Source organism: Suillus subaureus (assembly GCF_016647635.1).
Source record: "Suillus subaureus strain MN1 chromosome Unknown BJ212scaffold_14, whole genome shotgun sequence".
Lineage (NCBI taxonomy): Eukaryota > Fungi > Basidiomycota > Agaricomycetes > Boletales > Suillaceae > Suillus > Suillus subaureus.
Window position 1 is genome coordinate 440,177 of NW_024538570.1, and position 20,920 is coordinate 461,096.

At 43.7% G+C, this 20,920-nt stretch overlaps 6 protein-coding genes across 6 annotated transcripts; 4 read left to right on the top strand and 2 right to left on the bottom strand.

Moving 5' to 3' along the window:
- Nucleotides 1-303: 303 nt before the first annotated feature.
- On the top strand, nucleotides 304-2,989 carry BJ212DRAFT_1299344 (uncharacterized protein; the record flags this gene model as incomplete). Its single annotated transcript, XM_041332849.1, has 11 exons — nucleotides 304-432; nucleotides 494-539; nucleotides 718-791; nucleotides 1,149-1,176; nucleotides 1,401-1,447; nucleotides 1,506-1,568; nucleotides 1,609-1,797; nucleotides 2,114-2,420; nucleotides 2,474-2,493; nucleotides 2,843-2,859; nucleotides 2,953-2,989. The coding sequence occupies 11 exons, from the start codon at nucleotides 304-306 to the stop codon at nucleotides 2,987-2,989; spliced, it is 957 nt and encodes a 318-aa protein (XP_041193600.1).
- Nucleotides 2,990-4,230: 1,241 nt separating this feature from the next.
- On the top strand, nucleotides 4,231-4,668 carry BJ212DRAFT_1270530 (uncharacterized protein; the record flags this gene model as incomplete). Its single annotated transcript, XM_041330898.1, has 1 exon — nucleotides 4,231-4,668. A coding segment is annotated over one exon (438 nt), but the record flags the coding sequence as incomplete, so codon positions are not given.
- Nucleotides 4,669-13,122: 8,454 nt separating this feature from the next.
- Nucleotides 13,123-14,125, top strand: BJ212DRAFT_1299345 (uncharacterized protein; the record flags this gene model as incomplete). The annotated part of the gene is made up of 4 exons (XM_041332850.1): nucleotides 13,123-13,326; nucleotides 13,592-13,724; nucleotides 13,881-13,959; nucleotides 13,993-14,125. 4 exons carry the CDS (start codon nucleotides 13,123-13,125, stop codon nucleotides 14,123-14,125), a joined length of 549 nt encoding a protein of 182 aa, XP_041193602.1.
- Nucleotides 14,126-18,482: 4,357 nt separating this feature from the next.
- On the bottom strand, nucleotides 18,483-18,749 carry BJ212DRAFT_1270831 (uncharacterized protein; the record flags this gene model as incomplete). Its single annotated transcript, XM_041330919.1, has 1 exon — nucleotides 18,483-18,749. The coding sequence occupies one exon, from the start codon at nucleotides 18,747-18,749 to the stop codon at nucleotides 18,483-18,485; it is 267 nt and encodes an 88-aa protein (XP_041193603.1).
- A 111-nt stretch (nucleotides 18,750-18,860) lies between these two features.
- Nucleotides 18,861-19,037, bottom strand: BJ212DRAFT_1210011 (uncharacterized protein; the record flags this gene model as incomplete). The annotated part of the gene is made up of 1 exon (XM_041329214.1): nucleotides 18,861-19,037. A coding segment is annotated over one exon (177 nt), but the record flags the coding sequence as incomplete, so codon positions are not given.
- A 666-nt stretch (nucleotides 19,038-19,703) lies between these two features.
- On the top strand, nucleotides 19,704-20,651 carry BJ212DRAFT_1480418 (uncharacterized protein; the record flags this gene model as incomplete). Its single annotated transcript, XM_041340083.1, has 5 exons — nucleotides 19,704-19,931; nucleotides 19,997-20,159; nucleotides 20,192-20,411; nucleotides 20,467-20,570; nucleotides 20,626-20,651. 5 exons carry the CDS (start codon nucleotides 19,704-19,706, stop codon nucleotides 20,649-20,651), a joined length of 741 nt encoding a protein of 246 aa, XP_041193605.1.
- Between the last annotated feature and the right edge of the window lie 269 nt (nucleotides 20,652-20,920).

Genomic DNA, 20,920 nt, shown 5'->3' on the forward strand with positions numbered 1-20,920 from the left:
CAGAGGAACTTGCAGAACCTGATGGGACCATGAAGGGACCAGGTGTTGCAATATGTGGTGCATGAGCTTGAGTGTAGCTGGCAATCAGAAAACTCATCTTTCGTGAGGCAAAATATTGCATATGCTCCATACAATGCCATTTTCTCATACCATACATCATTGAATCAAGCAATAAAAACAGGTCATCATGAATACCTGAACCATTATGGCCAACCCGAAGCTCGCCTGATATGAATGCACTCACTGGCCAAAAAATGCAGAGACCTTGAAGATTCTCCCTTGATCGCTGGCGCTGCAGTTGCCATGCTTTGGATTCCATTGATGATGCTTAGACGCCTTAAAATGATTTACATTGATGGTCTTGTGAATGTGATGGACATTAGGAGTTTTACTGACAATTTCAGCGCCCAGGCTAAAGCTCAAACTACCATGGTAAGTGCTCTGTCGTGGACCTAAATGAACATGCTTACTATGACTTCATCTGCTCTGACAGGCAAGTGTCATCATGGCCGTCAATGCCAGCATCCTTGCTGTCCCAGGTTTGGGCATGCAACTTACCATGAAAATGATGTGCTCTATCTCCTTCAGTCTCAGTTTCTACTGTATTATTGGGTGTGCAATAGCACAACACTTTGGTCACAGGTTAAGATCCCTTGACTTTGCAGTTCAAACAATTTCATTTTCTGTAACACAGGCCTGACGTTATCAACTTGACAGGTGTATTATTTACAGGAGAAGATGGCCAGTCTTGCTATCATCGCAAGTATACCAAGTTTTTTGTACCTGACAAGGTAATTAAAACTTGGGTTGAAATGTTTCATTACTCACGGGGACCACTGCAGTTTGGGATTTTCCATCCTCAGATTTCTGGCAGGTGTATTTACTGCTGAATTTGGACTATCTTTGTCTGCAAGGATTGGATGTATTCTGGCACTCATTGTTGGAGTGGGCCTCATACTTCCGTTGACAATAGCCAGTTTCGGTCCTGGCCTGATTTGGTGATGAGGAATGACTCCTGTATTGGAGAAACGCATTAATGGCTAATGGACCACGAACGATGCATATTAGCCTTCTGTACATTGTAGGGAGATTTTAATTGTTCCTTCATATCTGTTCATATTCATTATAAAAACTTTGTTGCTTCTCAGTGCTTCTCCCGTGTGACAACGAGTCACGGTTGGTGATCTCAACTACTGATAGATAGACAGTAAATCAATCAGAGTTTGAAAGACTTGCCAGTGGATGTTGAGTTCAAGTTCTCAATGCAGCGACCAACACCCTTTCTTCCCACCATCAATCATGGAAACATCCTTCTTGGTGCTGCACTACAATCAACCCAAACATTGACCTATCAGCACCCTGGACCCAAATCAATAAAAATATCTTATTGATTCCACCAGTTATGTGTTCTATGTGGGTTCCCTCACTCAAGAAGAGGTTATCAAAGGTGAGTGATGCTTGAACGAGCAAGTTGACTTATCATTGCGCCACATCTGATTGGGCAGGTCGCTACCCACCCCCATGGATGCTGCATTGACCACACTTTGGACCACCAGTGCATCCAGCTTGTGAGCAAAATCACTTATAACATGTTGGCGCTCGTTCAAGACCCTTATGGCAACTATGTTCAAGTGCCCTGTTGCTCATCTGATACAAGACACTGATAGTTGGGGTTACCAGGTTGTTCAATATATCTTGGATCTCAACAATCGTTTTAGTGATGTTGTCATTTGTCAGTTCACAGGCAATGTTTATGTGCCTTCTGTCCAGAAGTTTAACTCGAATGTCATTGAGAAAGTGAGCATTTTTTTAAATCTTGATGGACGTTTTCATGCCGAGTGGGACTAGTGCATCTTGTGTGGCCGAACACAGTACCAGGAAAATTTTGATTGAAGAGCTACTCAACTGCTCCCACTTGGAGAAACTACTTTGCGACTCATATGGCAACTATTGTATGCAGGTACCATTTTTCTTTTGTCCATTTGTCGCTTGGGCTGGACATTCCTGTAGACCACACTAGACTATCCTGATCCTGCACAGCATATGCTCCTCCTCAAAAGCATTTGCCCAGTCCTTCCCTTAATCTGCAACACTCCTTGTGATCCAAACCAAGTTGCAGTGGGAGCAGGCCAACATTGAGAACCTCAGCTTTCATGCCCCTTATGGCATGATGCTCATGGGTAACTCTGGCCATTGTGGTGGGAACCCCAGTTATCATGGTCACGGTCACCACAATGCAGGGGCCTGGCACATCCCCCAGGGAATGCACCCTACCAGTGTTGCTGATGTCTATGCCCAGGGAGGCTTGTATGGTATCCAAGTACAAGGCTCCTACAGCCATTCTCACCTTGGTCCCAAAATGCACGGTCTTCAGGCGTGTTTGATCAATGGACATTTCTTGCAAGGCACCTCTCCTCATAGTGCGAGCCTGATGCCCCCCCCCCCCCCCATACCCAAGCCACTGGCTATACAGGCATTGCTGGATATGCTAATGTGAGCCCTTTTGGCACAGTCAGTGTTGCCAGGGTCATTGAATGATCCTTATTAGAGCTACGCCTATGGCATGTAGAATGGGGTACATTGTATGCTGATTTGGACATTTCTGCTCTTTCGATCCTTGCACACCTGCGCAGTTGCTTTTCAATGGTTTTAATGTATATTTTATGTACTTGTGTTCAACACTCATACCTCAATGGTTTTAATGTATATTCTATGTCCTTGTGTTCAATGCTCAATACCTCACAAGCATGTCACTCAGCTGCAGATCTCATCTTCCAGGAGATTTTTTTCAATCATGAGTAAGGGCTGACTTTTATCATACTGTGGCGCTTTTTTTTCTTAGGTGAAAAATTCGCTTTTGTAAGTCTTGTTTTCACTGGCCCAGGTTCAAACATTCAGTACAACGTAAATTTTGCAAGGATATTGTGAGGATATTGCAAAGCATTTGCATAGATACTCCACAATGGTGAGGGATGACGATAATGCATAACTATTATAAGGATACTGTAGCTCTTGTCTGCCGACTGCATCTGATTACAAACAGCCACCACGAAGTCAAGCTCATACAGTGGGTGACCATCATTTTGGAGAGATGCAGGTCTTCCTTCAAGTGTTTATCTGCTGACTGTCACAGTTGTGAGACCTATGATGCTTCATCAGAATTAAAGTTCTCTTGCAATGTATTGTTGTTTGATGTTATAATGCTGATGCTTTTACAATACTTTGTCTTTGGATATAATCTGCGCATTTTTTATTTGATTTTGGCATAAATATCTATTTAAAGCATCTCCAGCCCGATTCTGTGATGTTCATGCAACCATTGTGGCTGCTGAGGTCATCAACTTGTATGGCATGGAAGTGGCTGCAGCATGGCATCAATACCCTGCTCACACTTTGTGTCTTCACAATGCTCTCAATAGATCTTCTGCTACTCACCTTGCTCAGTGGCTTTCAGTACCTGTTGAAGATCTAACTCATTGCCTTGAATGACTTACCTGTGGCAAAATTCACTTGTCCTTTTAACAATTACCTTGCAATCTCCATTTGCAGTACAATTCCCATTCTCTTTGCAAGTCATGCAATGTGCTGGCAAACCATGCATGCCAACATGCCATTTGTCTTGCTGAGTTAGACATGGATTCCCTTGGCGGTGTGTACCTTGCATCTTTGCCATTCCTCTCTTCTGTGACTCTGTCACAAGCAGTTGTCTTCATGTCCATCCTGGTCTGTGAGTTTGGCCCTCAAATCATTGACCATTTGGTGGAGCTGATACTGTCCCATTCAGATGCTGGCAAGAAACAATGTGTGGAGCAAAGGCAGCTAGCATTGACAGTGGCCAAGGATCTCTGTACCACTTGTGAAGAACAGTGGCCCTCAATGGTCCAACCACAGATAGTTTTGGATCACCTACATGCCTATCTAGACAGCTCAAAGTGGTCTGAATCTCCAGTTTGTGCTGTATGCTTGCAATGTGAATCAGATGGTGTGGATGTGAATTTGTCTGCTGATTTGGGCAGACTCAATCTGGAACTTCTTTACCTAACTGATGAATATTTGATTCATAAATGCATAGTCCAGGGCATGTCAACATGCTTCACATTTGGTTCTGACCTAATAGATGGTCTGGTTCTCAATGCTGCCAGTGTCTTTCACCAGGACTCCAAACCTGTTGCACTACATATATGTTCCCCCTGTCACTCCTCTTTGTCCCATGACAGAATTCCTCCCCTCATGCTGGCTAATGGTTTGTATTGTGGATGTTTGCCTGAACAATTTCGTGACTTGATGTGGGTGGAGGAAAAAGTTTGTGCTATCTATTGCATCACTGCCCATGTTACTCATCTCTTTCAATCCACTGATCCATCACAGCCTAAGGTGTTCCATGGTAATACCTGCACCCATGACATGAATGTGATGTCAACTGTGACAATTCTACCTTGCACTCCTTCGGACATCAATGGTTTCATCAGTGTAGTATTTATTGGACCCAATAAGTTTGATCCCAAGTGCATGGGCTCCTTATTTCAGGTGCAGAAAGAGAAGATCTGGGCATTTCTGAACTGGTTGAAATTCCACAATCATCTCTATGTGGATCTACCCTTGGACTCTTCCATCATGGATATATACCCTGTGGATGGATTACTGCCTGGCTTGCACTTATGTGTTGTGGAAGATCATGAGCTTGACACTGATTTCATTTTCAACACAGAAACTGCAGGCTTTTGCCCCCATCCTGCAAACTTGCTGCATCATTCTGATGCCCCTGTTGCTGCTGATGCCCATGTAACTATGATAGAGAAAATGGGTATCTCTGACCCAGAAAGTGTCAAAATCAGCAGCCAACATTTCACTGCCTCTGCCCTCCACAATCTCATTCCTGACTGCAATGCATCTTCCCATCCTGATCTGGTCCTTCATCACAGCAGCAATGCTATTCCTGAGTACAATAACACTTGTTTGTTTCCTGGCATGTATCCAACATTGTACCCCTATGGAGTTGGTGGATTCAATGACAATTTGCAGTGTTCCCTGTTGTTGTTTGAACATCAAGCCAAATACTGTTACAGTGCCCCACTCTTTTTCCCATCATCACTGCAGACACCTTATGGCTGTACTTCTGACACTTCCTTTTCACTGTGCTGTTTCCTCAAGGTCTCTCTTATCTCTGACTCATACTCTGTTTTCCCATGAACCTTCCTTTCCTAGTACTCATTACCCTTCACCCAGCTTGGTCTGTGCATGATTCCCTTATGTATATAAACTCTAATTACTGCTTGTATTTTCTCTAACTTGAATTTACTTGGTTCTCTTTCATACTTGAACTCTAGCTCCTTGGGAAGGAGGCTAGCTATTGTCTCATTTGAACTCTAGATCCTGCAGGAGTCTAGGTAATCGCTCCTGAGGGAGGTGTTGACTCGATAAGGCTTAGTCCTTGATCAACCTTGATCCTGATTCCTTTATTGGAATGATGCTCTATCTGAGTTCATAACAAAAGATTCAAGTTACTTCTGAACCCCTCCATCTGTAGGGGCTTTACCTTTTGAACCCATGAAACTGATTGATTGCCAAAGTGGCACCTTCCAAGAAAAGCAAGAAAGCCTTCTCTGAACAATCTGGACTTCCTTACAGTCCTTATCCACCCAGCACTCCTAGACAAACTTCTTTGTCACAAGGATCCTTTGACATCCCCTGCACCCCTGTTCTCCCTACTCTTGCTGTCCCAGGCCCTTCATTCATTACACACTGCACTATTGTTTCTCATTTTGAAACAAGTGCACCAGCACCTGTAGAAGACAGAGACAAAGAAATCCCTGACACTCTGCCCATTGAACTGGTAGCACCACCCAGATTCCCCTCCCCTGAACCAGAACCATCAGATGCCAACTCAGACTCAGACTCTGACTCAGACTCTGACTCCAACATGCTGAAACCAATTGAAAGAAAGATTTGCTCACCACCTGACTTTGATGGAAATCAAGATGGAACTGCAAGGTTCCTTTGTCTCATCACACTCTATCTAGATGTGAACAAAGAAATTTATGATACCAACACCAGAAAGATCACCTTTGCTCTTTCATTTATGAAAGAAGGTACAGCTGCAGCATAGATGGAAGACTTCATTGAACATGCCCAGCAACCTGACCCTACTTCCACTACTGGAGAAAAGAACGGATATGGAACTTGGGACAAATTCACCTCCCAATTTGAAGAAACATTTAACCTGATTGACTCAGCTGGTACTGCACTTCACAAGCTCCATGCCCTTAAACAAGGCAATGACTTAAGCAAGTACATAGCCACATTCCGACAGCTCTGTAACTGAGATGAGATCTATAGCTTCAATACTCAGAAAGATTATTTCCTCCGAGGCCTTAAACAGCTGCTCATCATGAAACTCTGCAATTCCGGAGAAATCCCTGACACCCTTGACAGAATAGTCAAGAAGGTGATATCCATTGAGAACTCCTATCAGCTTCTCCTTTCCCATAGACCCTAGAACAATAACAGAAACACCTGATTCAACAATCAACGATCCACTCCATGTTTCACCCCTAGAAACAATGACCCTAATGCTATGGATGTCAATCGCCTCTCTGAGGCTGAGAAAAAGGAATACATGAAGCAAGGAAAATGCTTCTTCTGCAGAAAGGTTGGTCACACATCTAATGACCAAGAATTCCATCCTTGAAACAGAGATGCCAGAAAGAATAACTATAAAGGAAAGCAGATGGTAAGGTGTACAGCGCCTAAAGAAGAAGATACCAGCAAGATTGAAGATCTTGATGACAAAGATGATCTTAATGCTAGAAGAATGGATTTTTGAACCAGGAGCCTACCACAATGTTAGCCACTCATTGTATTGATGTACATATTGCACATAATGTAGGAAAAACTAAAGAATTAAGGGTCCTGGCGACTGTCTTTTCCTCCATACACCCCAATAAATCATTGCAAACCACCACTGTTGTTGACTGCAGTGCAGCTGCCACATTCATCCACTGGATATTTATAAGGAAGCACAGAATCAAGACACACCACTTTGAAACACCATTCTCTATCTGAACTGCAGATGGAAAGATCTCCAAAGACCCCATCACCCATTATTGTCATCTTGCAATCAAGATTGATGATTGACTCATGACCGGAAAATTCAACATCATGAACATAAGTGACAATGATATGATCCTCCTTGGGAAACCTTGGCTCTCCGCCATGAACCCTGATATCAACTGGGCTAAAGACACCCTCCGACTTCCTTCTACTCCTAGCTCACTTTGACTAGAAGAAGTATTCAAGAAGAAATGGGGCTTCATTCCTTCACCTTGCAAAAAGGTCACAATTGAAGAAGAAGAAGACCTAGAGCAATTTAAACCCGTCTATGCTCCACTTCCTGTAAATGGGAAAAGAACCCTTGAATGCCAAAAAGAAAAGAAGAAAGAAGAAGAACCACTTCCACCTCTTTGGCCAGATCCTGACGAAGACCCATTACCCTAATATGACACCAAAGATGATGTCTGGGATGATATCCCCACTGAACCAGCTTTCCTTTGAAAAATTGATGACCCTGTCACTTACCCCATCAATGATGATGAAGTATTAATAGAATATGCCAAAGACGGCTCTTCTATAACTCTTTTCAAAAACCTTTCCTTTGACACACCCCTCACATGTGATGGTACTTCTGTCACAGAAATCAGACAAGCTGCAGCTCTATCTCCTCTAAGGAACTCCTGGATTTATGCACAAAAGACCAAAAAAGATGAAGAATACCTGAAAACTAGCAATAAAGCTCAAGAATTTGCTCTGAAAGATGCTCAAGAAAAGAAGAAAACCTTTGAAGAGCTTGTCCCTGACTACCTCCATGACTTCACCGATGTTTTTGCCAAAGACAGCTTAAACAAACTTCCCCCATCTCAACCAGGTGTTGATCATTAAATTGAAACCAAACCTGGATATATTCCAAAATCTGCGAAAACCTATCCTTTATCTCTGAAAGAAACTGATGCTGTGAAAGCTTTTCTTGACGAACATATTGCTAAAGACTTCATCCAACCATCAAAATCTCCACAAGCCAGAGGATTCTTCTTCATAGGAAAAAAAGATGGATCCCTATGCCCTTGCCAAGACTATCATTACATCAATGAATGAACGATAAAGAATGCCTATCCCCTTCCTTTGATTCCCCCTCTCATCACCAAGCTAAGGGACACCAAGTATTTTACCAAAATGGACATCTGATCCGGATATAATAATATCTTGATCCACCCTGATGATCACTGGAAAGCAGCATTCACCACCTCCTTTGGACTCTTTGAACTGAAAGTCATGTTCTTCAGCTTATGCAACTCTCCTGCAATGTTCCAAGCCTATATGAATCAGACCTTCCAGAAAGAGATCACTGAAGGCTGGATGATCGTTTATATGGATGACATCCTCATTTTCTCGAAAACCTTAGAAGAACACCAGAAATGAACACACCATATCCTCAATATCATCCAAAAAGAAACCCTCTTCCTGAAACCCAAAAAATGCACCTTTGATGCCCAAGAAGTTGATTATCTTGGAATGATCATCCATCCTGGACAAGTTGTGATGGACCCAGCCAAGCTATCTGGCATTAGTCAATGGACTATTCCAACTTCAGTAAAAGAAGTCTGATCATTCCTTGGATTCTGCAACTTCTATCGTCACTTCATTTCCCATTACTCTGATCTCACCTGACCCTTGATAGATCTGACCAAGAAAGATGCTGTTTTCACATGGTCACAATCATGCACTGATTCCTTTGAGAAGTTAAAACAATGCTTCTTATCTGAACCTGTCCTCCAAAACCCTGACCCCTCTCGGCAATTTGCCCTTGCCACTAATGCATCACTCATTGCCACTGGTGCAGTTCTCTTTCAGACTGACAAGAATGGCGCATATCATCCATGCAGCTACCTTTCCCAATCCTTTAACCCCACTGAAAGAAACTATCAGATCTATGATCGTGAACTCCTTGCCATCATCCGTGCTTTGAAAGCATGGTGACACTACCTTGAAGGGAACCCTCACCCTGTCATTGTATTCACAGATCACAAAAACCTCCTCTATTTCCACTCTGCACAGAACCTCACTCACTGACAAGCACATTGGCAGTTAACCCTGAATGAATTTGATCTCAAACTCCACTATGTCCCAGGAAGCAAAATAGCTGCTCCTGATTCTCTCTCATGCCACCCTGATCACTCTTCTGACCCCTTGGATAACTCCAATGTCACACTTCTCTCTGATACCATGTTTTCTTGTCTTATTGACAGTGACCTCGTCAACACCCTGAAAGCCATGGACCCTCTCTCTGACCCTGTCATTCTGGCTGCACAACAAGCCCTTGATGGGTTAAACGCACCCCCTATGAAATCTGCCCTCTCTGATTGGAAGTTTGATGATGGCACTTTGTTTTATAAAAACTGTGCTTATGTTCCCATTCATCTCCGACACTGCATTCTACACCTTCACCATGATCACCCCACTGCCAGCCACCCTGGGCACTTCAAGACTGAAAAACTAGTCAAATGTGACTATTGGTGGCCCAGAATGGGCACTTTCATCCACAAATATGTTGAAGGTTGCACCCTATGTCAGCAAATGAAATCTGATACTCATCCTTCCACACCACCCTTGAACCCTATTCCTTCCTCTACACTTCATCCCTTCTTGCAGATCTCCATTGACCTGATCACTGACTTGCCTGAATCAGGTGGTTTTGATTTGGTTATGGTCATGGTAGACCATGGCCTTATGAAGGGGGTAATTCTCTCATCATGCAAGAAAACTATTACATCAGAAGGAGTCACCCAACTCTTTTTCAAGAAAGTTTTTCTTAGATTCAGACTCTATGACAAGATCATCTCTGATAGAGGACCCCAGTTCACCTCTAAATTCACCAAAGAACTTGGAAGACTCCTTGACTATGAAGTCACACTTTCCACTGCCTACCACCCACAAACTGATGGACAGACTGAACATCTGAATCAGGAACTCAAAACCTATCTCCACATTTACTGCCGCCTGCCACTCCACTCCTCTCAATTGGGTAAAGCATCTACCCATGACCAAATTTGTCCACAACTACCAAAAGCATGATGCCCACAATGTCTTCCCTTTCTACCTCATAATGGGTTATGAACCCCAAAGAATCCCCTATATTCTCCCAAATTCCACTGTCCCTGCAGCAGAAGATTGAGTCAAATACCTTCAGAAGATCTGAGAAGAAGCAATCTCTGGAAACAGAAGTCCATGGCCTGAACCACACTGAACCACCCCCTGACATCATCAATGGACAGGAAGAATATGAGATAGAAGCTGTTCTTGCTCATAAGGGAAATGTAAAGGGAAAATGACACTTCCTTGTATCATGGAAGGGTTACCCTTCTTCAGATAACTCCTGGCTCCCTGAAAAGGAATTAGACAATGCCCAGGAAATCCTGAAAACCTATAAAGACCACCTTTAACTTTATTGACTCTTTACCTAGAAACCTGATCCCAGAATATGCCTTCTTCACAATCCTCGAACTCTTCTCTTGAAATCCATCGCTCCCAGCTCAAACTTCACCACAAGTGAGCTCTTGTTGAATCAACCCTTTCTTCCCTTCCTTGTGTTTTACCTTTAGATCTTTTCTTTTCTGAAGATATCATTTCTCTTTCTTTGATGACCATTCACCGCAGTCCAGACCTGGCATCTAGCTACGCCCATACCATTGCAGCTCCTGCCAAAGAAACCACCAAGCATTCCATCATCTATCATATGACCAAGATCAAGTCCCTCACCACTGAACGACTCTTAGATTGAGGGTTCAAGCAAGCACTCACCCCAGAAATGATCTCTGAAATCATGAAACTAGAACACTCTATCTCTGTCAAACCCCTTCACTTCTCCACCCAAGAAGTCCCTAGATCTCCATCAGAATCTTCTGATGATGACACCCCTGTCCCCACTCCCTCTCAGCTCACGGTTTGTTCTGCAGGAAACCCATGCTGCACTCATGGTAAGGAAAGAAACACCATCACCTTCAGAATAGGCCTCTCATGTCCTATCACACCATGTCCTGCTCTGCCCATCATCATTGATGAAGACAAACCTGTGTCCTCCTCCGACTCTCATGCCCCATCTGGAGCCCCTTCAGTGAATTTACCTGTATTAGATGGACAGCTAAGGGTGACAATGTACCAATAGAGGTGGGCTAGCCCATGTGGGCCCATGGCAATAAGTGTACCATGATAGATGAGTAGGCCGGTGTGTGGTGTGTACCTGTTCCAAACGGATGGGCCAGTGGTATATAATGTAGATGGTAGTATAGGAATGTAGTGTATTGTCTATTATGAAAAGCAGTGAATGCAGTGTCTGATGAAGACAAGTGGGCCGGATGAATGCAGTGCAATGTAAATGAGTGGGCCAGGGAGATGGGTGTGATGGAGATGGGTGGGCCGAGGCACATATTGCAGTGACCTATCTCCATATTATATGAGTGAATGGACGTGCATAATATCCCATATAATACGGGCCAGCGGACCATGGGCCAAAGGTAAAAATATCCCCGACTATGATGGATGGGCCGGGAGGGATATTATTTCCGATGGGGACAGGTGGGCCCATCTATGCCCATGTTATAAATATCCTCGATGATGGCAGATGGGCCGGGAGAAATATTATTACTGATGGAGATGGGTGGGCCCATCTGGGCAATATGTAGAGTAGGATAGACATATATGATACACAGCTGGGCTGAAGAGAGATGTATGGCAGATATTATTATATAGACAGGTGGGCCAATGTATTAGTATTATTTTGTAGATGGGTGGGCCGATGGGGTGGTGAAATACTTATTATATGTATATACAGGTGGGCCGAGGTGGGGGTATATGAGATAGACAGGTAGGCCGATGGGGTGGTGAAATATGTATTATATAGATGGGTGGGCTGATGTAGGGGTATATTACATGGATGGGTGGGCCAACATAGGGTATATTACATAGATGGGTGGGCCCAGATACATATCATTTAGACATATGGGCCAAGGTATTGGTATACTATATGGACATATGAGCAATGCTGTTGCACTAGTTTTGATCCAAGTCATCAATGACATTCAGACTCAGATCCTGTCAATGTTGATCAAAGTCAACACAGCCAAGTGCCCTGTTGACTCGGAATCCAGCAATACCTTGGAAGACGGTCCATAGATGTAAGGGCCAAGGTATTTGTATACTAAATGGATGTATGGACATATAGGCTGAGGTAGTGATATATATTATATTGATGGGTGGGGTGAGGGAGTTGTTATCACACATAAACATAAACCCAACACCCAAAACTCGAATCACCGAGTACTGAGTCCTGAAGCCCAAACATCAAACCCCAAACATTGAAACCTGAAACCTGAAACTCGAAAGTTGTAAAAATGTATGAGTTTTGTAGGTAGTTGTATATCATCCAAATCAAAGGAGGTAATAATTCAAAGTCATCTAATGATGAAGGTCACAAGTGCCAGAAAATCAAGCACCCATTACAGACGTGAACATGCAGCACCAACTACTGAGTAGCTAATGCACACAGCATGCATTGCCCTATGAGAAGCCAAGTTCCAACTACCAAGATCTGAGGCCCAGGTCTCAACAAACAAATATCTGATATCCAGCACACTTCCAATCATCTGGTATTTCATTGAGCAATGGATGATAACACATCTTTGGAAAATAACATCATGTGAGGCTCCCCTATCTGATCCTCACTATCTCCACCCCCTTTAACTCCAAAGTGTGGACATGCAGGGTTCAGCATCTGATTTCCCAAGATCAATTCCATCATGACTGTTTCTTCCACTTCCGATATTGAAATAACCCTCTGGTGCACTTGGGCCCTGACTGTCACTCATGAGGCATGTGAATATACTGAATGGAAATTCAATGCAGAGAAGACAGGAGGAGACCCAGTTATACCTTCTCCGAACCTAGACACTGATCTGGTGATGGCTTGCGATTGATTGGTTGATCGCCTGATAAAGGCACATAAAAATCCCAGTGGGTCTTCTTGCAGATTCAGAAAATTGGTTTTATCAGTCAAATTGCTTTATCACAGTTCAGATGCAGATTGATGTTGCAAGATATAGCAAAGTGATCTCCCTGAAGGACACTGGGCATAATGAAGAGAGAGAGGAGAAGTTGCTTGAGAGGTGTCCTCCTGGCCATGAGGGCACAAAGTTGGTTGAGATACCCGCCACAATTCTTGATGCATCTGGTGCCATCATTGCATGGTACATCCCAGATGCTCTGACCGATGCCACCCAGGTGTGTAATATATATTGTTACTCAATGGATATTGAACATCAAATGGTGCCCACAGAAGGAAATTTGGGCAGCCTCTGATTTGCTCACTCCAATCCTCAAAAAAAGCATCAAGCTTGATGGCAATTTGTGAACTAATCAAGAGTGGTTCAAACCAATGTCTTAACTCCTGGATGCATCAATTTGTCTCTGGCATGGTTTCAACAGGGGCACAAGGTAGGATGTGATGCGATGGTGATTTTGGTAGTCAAACTCACGAATCCCCTAGAATCAGTCAGATCTGGAGGTATCTGCATCATTGAAGGGGGAATCCTCTGAGAAGATCCTCAAAGCCATTGTGAGGCCAGCAGCCATTGCAACAGTGGCACTCAGGGTGATGCATCCTGAGCAGTACTGGGCAGGTTTGTGAGCCTTTTCAAGCCTCAGAGAAAAGGCAGAAAGCAAGGAACTGCCAAAGATGTCAGAGACTCTCCAGTACTGGGCATCCGTGTTTAACAGCCTGTCTGTCATTTCCAATCGGGAAACCCCCAATCATTGAGACCATTTATCTATTCCAGAATGCTTCAACATTCTCACTACCATGGGGAATTATTCTAATGCTCGGATGAGCATGGCAAGCCTTCAGCTGGAGTTCAGGTACGATCCGGGTTGCATGATTGCGTTTTCCAGAAGGATCATGAGACATGGGGTTCATGCAGTAGAAGGGGATCAGATTGCTTGGGCATGGTATATGAGGGATTCCGTTCATGTTTATGCTGGGGTTCCATCATGTGGATGGGCTAGGGTGGATTACAAACAGTGAAAGATGAAACAAGAGGAAAGTGTAGTTACCCATGTTAGCACATACTGTCAAATACCAGATATTAGATATCAGGATCTTGAATATTTGGGCCTCAATATCCAGAACTCAAGACTCGATGGTCAATATTCAATACTCAATACTCGATAGTGGACATTTGGAACTTGATATTTGGAATTCAACATTCCATAGTTGGGTCTCAAATATCAACACCCAAATACCAAATACCAAATACCAAATACCAAATACCAAATACCAAATACCAAATACCAAATACCAAATACCAAATACCAAATACCAAATACCAAGTCCCTAATATCACAATAGTGGACATTTGGAACTCGATATTTGGAATTCAACATTCCATAGTTGGGTCTCAAATATCAACACCTGAATACTGAATACTGAATACTGAATACCAAATACCAAATATTGAGTTGGGTTTCGATATTTGATACTCACTAGTCAGGACTTGATATTTGATATTAGGGACTCGGTATTTGGTATTTGGTATTTGGTATTTGGTAGTTGGTATTTGGTATTTGGTATTTGGGTGTTGATATTCAGGGGTTGATATTTGGGACTCAGTATTTGGTATTTGGTATTTGGTATTTGGTATTTGGTATTTGGTATTCAATAGTTGGGACTTGATATTTGGTAGTCCATGTTCAGGACTCGGTATTGGGGACTCAATATTCGATAGTTGGGTCTTGATATCTGAATCTCAATACTCAATACTCAATATTCACCATTCAGGTCTTGATATTCGGGAGTCCACATTCACAACACAATATATGATTGTCTGTACTTGATACTCGATATTCAGTATTCAGGACTCAGCACATAATGTTAGGTTAGATATTTGGAAGACAGTATGTCATTTTCATGGAGTTTGGACATCAACATTCTGAACTCAAGGACTAGCACTACTCTCCTCTGCCTCTCTTCAATCTGGTCAGGATGCCGGTGTACACTTCAATCTCTGCCATCTTTTCACTGATGCCCTCTTCTTGCTCCTCAACCAATGTCCAGAGGTGTTCTCTAAGCCACCTCAGTCCCATCAGTGATGGAACCAAGGTGTTATCCACCTGCTCAGGAAGAATCAGACCATCATCCTCAATGCCACCCTAGAACAGATTAATCATCACTCGAGGAAATTGTTCATAGTTCTTACTAGCCAATGCTGGTAGTGAAAGATACAGCAACCCATTACCCAAACCCATTGCCATAATTCATCTGGGATTGCAGTGCATCCAATCCACCATGCAGTATCATAGCCAGATATAATCCTGGAGGGATCTCCTGGATCTGCAACATCATGAAAGAGACATAAGTGGGATGAAAAGACATGGTCCGGAACTGTGTTCCAGGTGAGCTGGGGAAACAACTGAAGAATATGGGCGACCAGGTTTGGAATAACCAAGATGATGTGCCTTGCAGCCAAGTACTGCAGGATGGGTGTCACAAAAGTCTGTTGGAAATCTCAGCATTGACCACCACAGTCATCAGTCTCTTACAGCGATCTCCCATTGCAGCCCAGCTTTAAAGTGCATGATCTGAGCAGTGGAAGGCTCCTTGGTGTTGGCAGCCTCTGTCTGATATTGGGAGATAGATGCTTGGATGCACGATGCAGCCATTGACATTGTGGCTGCAACATCTGCAAGACTGAGTGTGAGGGGTCGGTATTCATTGCCAGAATCCATGGCATCAGAAGGAGATGCAGGAGGAGTTTGCAGTACAGGCATGGCTAATGCAGGAGTATGAAGCTGGAAATCACAATCACAATGCCAGTTGGTTTAGATGTGAAGATATGAGCCACCGGTTGATGGATTAAAATTTTCAAACTCCAACATTTGTTCATCTGGGCATTTCCTGAGACTAAAATGTTTGGGTTGAAGTAGCTGTTTCATATCATTGGCAAAAAAGTTCATTCATCTCAAGCATCTATGAACCCACTCTGCAGGTCTTGAAATGCTGCCTGGGCATCCTGTGCCAGTAATGAATACATTTGGGATTGCCTTCCCAAGTAGCATGAATGACCCAGAAGGTGTTTCACCAATGATTCCCACATCCTGTCACCCCATTGGGTTGCTTTCCACAAGAAAAAGTTGCATGTCCAATCCATCTCCAATTGGACCAATGTCATTTCTTTCTTCCATCAATCCCATAGGGCCTTTGCCTGAAGCCAATGAACTCAGTAAACTTTGGATGGGTCTCATCAGCTGAGCATGGGATACATCAAGCATGCCTGAACTCACATTCCTCATTCCATGAGTGATCTGGGCCCCCCAGGTCCACATCGATGGACCAGAACCAAGCAAGGGACTCATTCCGCTGACCTTGGGCATTTGGATCACTGATGGCAGTGCTGATTTTGAGCTGCTCCCAAAGCAGTGGTTTGTATGTCTGAAGCTGGTCTTGCCCCAGCTCAAGTTGCATCATTTGCTTCCAGGTCTTTGTATATATACTGGCATGGAGGGACACTGCCTGCTGCACTGATGTCACCTGGGACCAAGCTCGAGTTTTCAGGGCTGAGATTTGGCCTGCCTGACCATTGTTCAGAACAGGATCACCTTGTTGCACAAGTGAATCCAGAGGTTGTGAAGGGCATCATTGGCCTGCCCTTCATGAAGCAACATCTCCAGCAGAATCAGATCCTCTGCCATACAGCATCTGCTTAAATCTACCCTGAGGTTTGATGGCAATGGGATGACAGTGAGCTCAGGGGAGTTTGCCCATGTATCAGATGTGTTGGTGAAATCTGCCAGGTCATCATTGAGATCATCAAGAATGTCTATGTTCAAGTCATCAGGATTGTTGTCTGCATCAAATCCCTCTCCCAGATGCGCAAGAGCAGACTGAGTGAATCCATCTATCTGGCCTTGGAGACAATCATGTTGCCAGGTGATGTCTAATCTCTGTGTCTCTGTAGTTCTTCTTCCAATTCTTCGGAGCTCGATGACCAATGCAATTTGAGCCTCTTCAATTGCCAACCCCATTGATATCCATGTTGCCACTGATCTGCGAGCAGGTGCTGCATTACAGGCATTACCCTCCTCTAGCAGTCTAAGCTCAATCTCCTTTTTTCTCAGTGCTGAGTGCAACAATTAATTCTGACTTTGATGTAGCCAAAGTCAACTTACCCTTCTTGATATTAATCTCATATACATCCATCGCCGCAGGATCATTTATTCTGCTGGACTGAGCAATCCTCTCACTGGATAACCATTCTTTCTTTGAAGCTGTGGGCACTGCTTCATCAACTCTGTCGAAAGCCTTTTCACTTTCGGTGATGCCATTCTTTGCCTGCTTGTATTTATGGCAAAGAGTCCTTTTCATGTGGATCATCTTGCAGAAATTGGAATCATTCATCTGATAATCAAGACATTCCTTTTGATGTGGGGATGACATTCCCTGAGCAGCAGGGGAAATCAGGTTGAGACATGACCATAGGGTCTCCATGATCTCACCATTGATCCAACCGATGCCTTCAATAAAATTCAACACATATCAGACATAGCAGCTGTCCTGATGTCCATGGACATGCCACAACCTGATTCCAGGAATGATGGTCAATTCTGGAACCATTTCGAGAAATTGGCTTCAATCCACCCGAACCCAAAAGTGCTTGTTGTATTGACAGTTGATGTCATAGAAGGTGACAGCCCTGGTTATGCCTTCCATGTTGTGCTGGGCAGCCTCACAAAGGGCATAATCCATGTTCATTTGTCTGCAAATGATGCATCATTAACTCATGAATGTAGAATGGCATGGTTGACTTGCCTTTCTCCTTTCTGAAAATCTACCATCAAGTGAGGGACAAAGCAACTGTGTCAGGCACAGGCAACTCCCCCGATTCACATGGACTCCAGCTTGTGCTGAGTCACATTTGCTTGATTCACCACCCAGTGATTGTTGTAGCTTGATTTTTCCAATGTGTCAGCAGCCTCCACAAGATGGGTTTTATACCTGTCCTTTCCCACCATGAATCCCAACCCATCGGAAAGCCACACTTCATCAAATGGCTTGATGGGATGCAGGTATTCAGCTTTGACATTTCCATCCATAACAAATGACCAGGTGTATTTCCAGCTTGGAGTTGTTATTATAGCTGAGGTGACTTCAGTATCAAACTAGACTCACCCATCAAGTGATTCATCCCCTGACAAGGATATGTTAATCCCAGGCTGAGGACATGCAGGGCAAAACAATGTGAGATCTCCTGCATTCAGGTTGTCAGAATGATGGCCAAATCCATGCCATTTCATGGCCTTCAACTGCCTCCACTGTCAAGTGACTCTCATGAGCTCTCTGTATCAGTCCTTGCCACATGCTTTGTTAATATAATGTCCTTTAGATGTCAGAGATTTGGCATTACTGGAACAAGATGTGTGCTTGAGGTCGTTTGCCAGAGCTTGCTGTAATAGTTCATCACCGAGGTGCTGGATTCCAGGTTGTCCAATATAAAATCATTGAGCACCCTGAAGGTGAACAAAGTCTTAGGCTTGTTAAATGATGTGGGGAAAAATCCATGTTGAAACATTTGAATGTCTGGACTCATGGCATTTGGACAATCACAGCATTGAACCTCAAGGCAATGAACTCCAGACTTGTCAATGATGACCATGGTGTTTTCCTTCAGCTGGAACTCGGGTCCCGACACAGATGGTCAATCTTCAGGCTCAAGCTGGTCTTCATGCTTGTCTTCTTTGAACAAATCCCACCTATCTGTGAGGACTGGACATTGTTTGCCATCATGACTGAGGTGTATGACAAGTCTGACATGGGCGAGACAACTCTGCTCGAAGAATTGACGATTCCATTGACTGATCCAGTGGAAAATATTGCAACAATGTTGACTCATGCAACAGCCAGTGCAATATAGTGGCTCCCCAAGACAATCTTGACATTTGTAGACCCCATGCTGGTCGCAGATGACACATCTCCTATCTTCTGGTAGAGCTTCTCGATCCAGAAGGTGATGCAGATATGATTCCTGCCTTGGCAGCCATTGCCTGAGGTAGTCATTCTGACTCTGCATTTTGTATGCTTAGCTATCGTTTGAATGACAATCCAACATTTTACATGAACTTGCCATGGTTTTTGGGAGTTGCAAAGGTTCAAATGAGCCTTGGTCATGCTTGTAAGCATTGTCAGGAATGTCTTCCCAAGGAGGTGGTGCCTCAACAGGCTGAAGTGTTGGTGATTCTGGGGGAGAGTCAGGCATGGACCTGTAGGCATGTCGTTTTGTGCTCACAAGTGGGACCTTGACCCAAGTTTTCCTATCCTTGCTGCCCCTTGCTTCTACCCTGTGGGATTTTTGCAGTGGGGTGCATCTACCTATCTTCATCTTATTTTCTGATGTTGCAAGCAAAGCATTAGCTCAGGAAGGTTGAATGAATCATTGTTGCAATATGATGTTATGCAGTCTTGATGCATCATTACAAATTCATTTCCACTAATGGCATTGCATCCAATATGGGTCGATTAACCAACTGTTAGGCTTTGCTCAAAGTTCAACTTGTCACCATTATTACTTCCACCTTGCTTATCCTCAGCCCATTCTGCAATCTCATTCACCATGGCAAGATCAGGTCACTCCACTCAGTTGACTTCTGGAAGACATAGGGCACATCAACCACAGACACAGAAGCTCACGGAAAATGAAATTTTGGAGTTGAAGAACTACCTTCTTGAGTGGACTTTGGCAAAACAGAAAGAGAAGCAAGCAGTTTTCACTGCCATAGCTAGGGCTGCCAGGTTACTTGCTCCTAAGGTCAACCAAGCACAATGGAAGAAGAGGAAGCAGGTGATTCATCCTCCCTGTGTTGAAAAACTAAAATTTTAATATCTTATTCTTCCATCAACCCTCAGATATACAAGACTTGGTTGTTCAACAACAGGAAAAAGAAGGAAAGGAAGGACATGATAAAGTATGGGAGGAAATGGACGCCTAGGATGGTGATCTACCAGCGGAACTGGGAAGAGGTGCTAAAGAGGATTGAGGATGAGTCCAGGGCAAAGCCAGGAGGTCCTGGTATGTTCAAGCATTATCAGGTGGCTGTGAAGAGAGTCATGAATTGTCTGATGATGAGTTGGAGAAGGTGAAGGAAACAGCTGAAGAATGGTCCAACAACTTTCCTCCTCCTGAGATACAGGCACAAGTTGCTCATAAGAAGGGACCTGCATATATGGAGCACTTTTCAAAGGAGATGTGGAGGCAATGCAGGATGAGAGTGTTTGTGATGTCAGCTTGGAAGAATGAACAGGGAGAGGTGCTGTTTTGGATGTAAGTGAATTGTGTCAGTCATCACAGATCTTTGATCTCAATAGATGTCATGCAGGCATGATGATAATGAGGCATTAGGAGATGGGGACAGCTTCATGAAGACAAAGGACTGGGAGGACATCAAGCTGGTTTGGCAGGAGTACACACAGGAACAGTTCAGTGAGTGTTTGAACTCTGGCTACTAGAAGGAATTTGTTGATCATTGTGATGATAGGTGCCAGGGCATGGGATGGAGGATGACAGATGAAGGGAGGTCGAAAAAGAATCAGAAAGCCTGCTTTCAAACTGGAAACTGATGGAGATGGGATGCTGTTGCTTCCAGACATCACCGAAATGAAACTCAAGGAGAAGAAGGCCATAGTGAGGGCATTTCTTACATCACACTATCATAAGTCTATCATTGCAACACCCAAGGATTTGTTGAATGCATAGACACAGGGATCTGTTCCAGGAGCGACAAGGCAGTCATGCCATGGAGCGCCATCATATAAAGTCAGGATGACTTTGTG